This window comes from Plectropomus leopardus, chromosome 7 (assembly GCF_026936395.1).
Source record: "Plectropomus leopardus strain MGB_pleo_1.0 chromosome 7, ASM2693639v1, whole genome shotgun sequence".
NCBI classification, from domain to species: Eukaryota; Metazoa; Chordata; class Actinopteri; order Perciformes; family Serranidae; genus Plectropomus; species Plectropomus leopardus.
Window position 1 is genome coordinate 14,134,874 of NC_142182.1, and position 3,618 is coordinate 14,138,491.

General features: G+C 47.5%; 1 protein-coding gene across 1 annotated transcript; it reads right to left on the reverse strand.

Moving 5' to 3' along the window:
• Positions 1-1,017: 1,017 nt before the first annotated feature.
• Positions 1,018-2,661, reverse strand: ascl1b (achaete-scute family bHLH transcription factor 1b). Its single transcript, XM_042496800.2, has one exon. The coding sequence runs from the start codon at positions 2,457-2,459 to the stop codon at positions 1,848-1,850; it is 612 nt and encodes a 203-aa protein (XP_042352734.1). The 5' UTR covers positions 2,460-2,661; the 3' UTR covers positions 1,018-1,847.
• Between the last annotated feature and the right edge of the window lie 957 nt (positions 2,662-3,618).

Below are 3,618 nucleotides of genomic sequence, written 5' to 3' on the forward strand. Positions count from 1 at the left end.
GTGTGTGTGTGTGTGTGTGAGAGAGAGAGAGAGAGAAAGAGAGAGAGAGAGAGAGCGTGCATATGCATATGGCACACTTTCAGTTGCAAGAAAAAAAACATTCCAAAAATCTTTTAGTCTGCTATGATTTTCAAAGTCCAGAAGAGAAAGTTATGCTTTTCTGACTCACTGCTAACGCCCATATTCTTCTCGGGTTTTTTATGTTGGCTGATACAATGTATTTTAGTCTTTAAATCCATTATAAAATACTAAAGCTATAAGACCAGTTTCAATCAGCCTCCCTTGTTCCCTAATTTCCACTCCCACAGAGAGCACCAGGTGAAATTAAACTCGTTATTTCTCGTTATGCCTCGCTGAATTTGGCATCAGTGTTTAATTACAATAGAAGATCTTCCATAATTGGCATAATGAGGCGCAAAGGCGCACACAATAGCGCTCACAATGTGGTGTTGTGCTCCCCATTTCGCAGGAGATGGGCTTTTTGGTTGGGCTGTGTGTGCCATGAAAAACACAGTTGGGGATACAACTAGTCTACAACCCCAGGTTTTATTTAGATTGATCTCAATCGGGCAATAAGAATTTTGACCCCTCTTATTGTCTTGCTGACTTTCCCCAGGCCGTATTTCAAAGTGTCTATACCCTTTGAGAGAAGTGAATTGCACCCCCCTCCCTCCCCCCTGCGCTGCAGGCCCCTCTGGGCTATTGGGTAAAGGCAGTGTGCGCAAAAGAAACAATGCAATGCATGAAACGTAATATTAATCTCCCCGTCCTGAATGCAGACAAAGCGCTGTAGAAGGTGCACGTTTATAATGGTTATTGAGTGCTCACCCAGCTGCGCAATTTTCCCCCGTGTGCCCGACCAAGTCGGGAAAAGGTCATGCAGGGGCTTTGAATAGAAGAGAAGCTCCCTAGTTTGCTCAATTACCGCCACACACACCCCTCTCACAAACACACATCTGAGTATAACTGTGTGCAATATCAGCTGAAAAACCAAACTACTACAAAAGCATATAATATAAATAGATTCATCTTTATTTATAAAACTTGTTTTACACAAAATATATCTGTTAAAATCAAATATTTACATTTTAGGCTATGGGAAACGGAGAACAAGTGCATACATTGATAAAAGTCTCCTCACCACCTATTTTTTAAAGAAAAAAAACTACAATCTGTCACAGGTAGTAGCCTTGATATTGCTGTCCAGTCACACAACTCATACATGCCAACTCACTGTCTCACTGACAGCTGGCTCTCACAACACTGTCAGGAAAAGGTGGCAGTTGTTCAGGAACATTGTTTGTTTGACTCATTGTACAAAAATATGTCTTCATGTTAAAACAATTATGATACAGTTTTGTTATTAAACGGGTGGAAACAATGTACAGCACGTTAAAAACAGTCTGTTGATGCATCATCTTTTGCCTTGTCTTGCAGCTGAGGAAGGCAGTCCTGCTCTGATGAGACACTCATCAAACAAGTCCTCTGGAGCTGCAGCGCCATCTCTGCAGAGCCTGCTGTGTCACGTATTAATTGCACTTATTCAAACATAACATCAACAGTTCTTTACGTCCACGCGTCAACGTGACACCGAGTCCAACTCCCTCCTTCTTGTGGGGACTTCGGGGCGAGTATTCATGCTCTATGCAACAAGAGGCTCCCTCTCTCTCACACTCACTCTCTCTCTTTCTCACTATTGCTTTGCTCCTGCAGAAGCAGCCCGGGTGAGGGAGGGAGGCAACAGATCACTTCCAAGCACGGAGGGCGAGACTGATCTGATGCCTTAAGTCTTTTGTCAGCCGCTTTTACGCACAGACGCTGCTGTGTGGTTCTGGATGCTGTCAGCCTCAGTACCTGTCGAACCAGGTTGTAAAGTCCAACAGCTCTTGTTCCTCGGAGCTCAAAGGCTCATATCCACCTTCATCTGATGAGTAGGTGGAGTGAGGTGACTCCGGGTCGGCGGAGTAGCTGTTGGAGAGTGTCGGGGATGGCAACCCGCACTGGAAAGCAGCTGACACAGCGTCATGTTCATCCAGAAGTTGTTGCAAAGCTCTGATGTACTCCACCGCAGACCTAAGGGTCTCCACTTTGCTCATCTTCTTGTTGGCGGCGCCGTTTGGCACATGCTGACGCAGCGTCTGGAAGCCCATGTTGACTTGTTTGACCCGGTTCCGCTCTCTTTCGTTCCGCCGGGCCACGGCCACGGGTTGCTGCTGAGGGATGGAGTAGCCGAGGCCGTTGAAGCTCAGACGCCGCTTGCAGCGCAGGAGCTCCGGTGAGCTGGAGCGCTGTCTCTTCAGCACCTTGGTTTTGCTTTGGTAGCCGGCAGCGTTGGTGCTGGGGTGCACGGCGGGGACAGCGCAGTCCTGGGCCGGGGCGTGCAGGCTGATGCTGGCGTGTCTTTCAGTAAGTCCAAAGGTGAATGCGGTCTGCGTGGTGGTGATGGTGGTAGTTTCCATCTCGCTGACAGTTCTTCTGAAGTGACGGACGCAGAAGGCGAACGCAGCCTCTAACAGTGGGACAAGACGAGCGGAACGGGGTTGGCAGTGTACAGCTCTCGTGTCCTTCGCGTGGGGACCGTGTGGCTAACTCTAGTCCAAGTCTCTCTTGACTGCTTACTCCACGAGCCGATCTGACCCAAACTTTGGCAGCACTCCTCTTTTTCAACACGCGCCCCAACACACACCCCACCCACCCCTTTTTGGAGACGCACGCTTCGTCGCGAGGCCCCGCCCCCGCTGTGTGATTCTTCTGCACGCCGACTCCCCCGGGCCAGGCGCGTGGCTCCGGGAGCTCAATAAACAATCCCGAGCTTTCACTGCGCCGGGAGCACGCGCTGGGCTCATTTACATTCCAATGTCTCTAACTTGAAGGCCCATTGGTCGATTCAAACGGCCTGCAACCATGCGAAAAGAAAGAAAGGCGGAAAAAAAAGACAGAGAAAGACGGCAAAAAAAGAAGAGAGAATAAAAAAGTGAATGGTTTGCTTCTTTGAGATGCCTTTTGAATTCGACAATGTACCCCTGGCAAGTCTTCAAATTATCAGTCTTTCCCCCCCTCGGCCATCTCTCTCCTCCAGCTCTTTACAATCACAAATACCAAGGACGCTCTCTCCTGTATCCAGGCTACAGCTTTACAGAGCTAAATAAATTGCAAGCGTGTCTCTGAGCACAATAATTGGCAATTATAAAGCTCGCGTACGGACGCCATAAATGTTAAAGTAAACACTGTGTTTATGACATGCAGGCGTCCTAAAGACCACACAACAATTACCTCTCAACTCAGTGGTCTGCAGATCTAGTTAGGTGTCACTTGCTCGACAGGTTATCGCTGGAAAGTCTTTTTAGATTCAGCACAACGCCTGAACTCCCATCTGAATGCAAACAGTTTATTTAATGTTATATATTTGTAATCTTTGTTTAAGGCGCATGCAGCCCACAAAGACCTGTACAAGGCAACTCGAAGTGCACTGATGCAGCATTTCAGCACCACATCTGACTGGACAGTTAAACACCACAGCAACTTCACCCTCTAGTTTTGCTTTCTTTTCGATATGAGTCACATTTTTTTTGTTTTCAGTAACTTTAACTGCACAGTCAGTATCCCAAGAAGTTACTT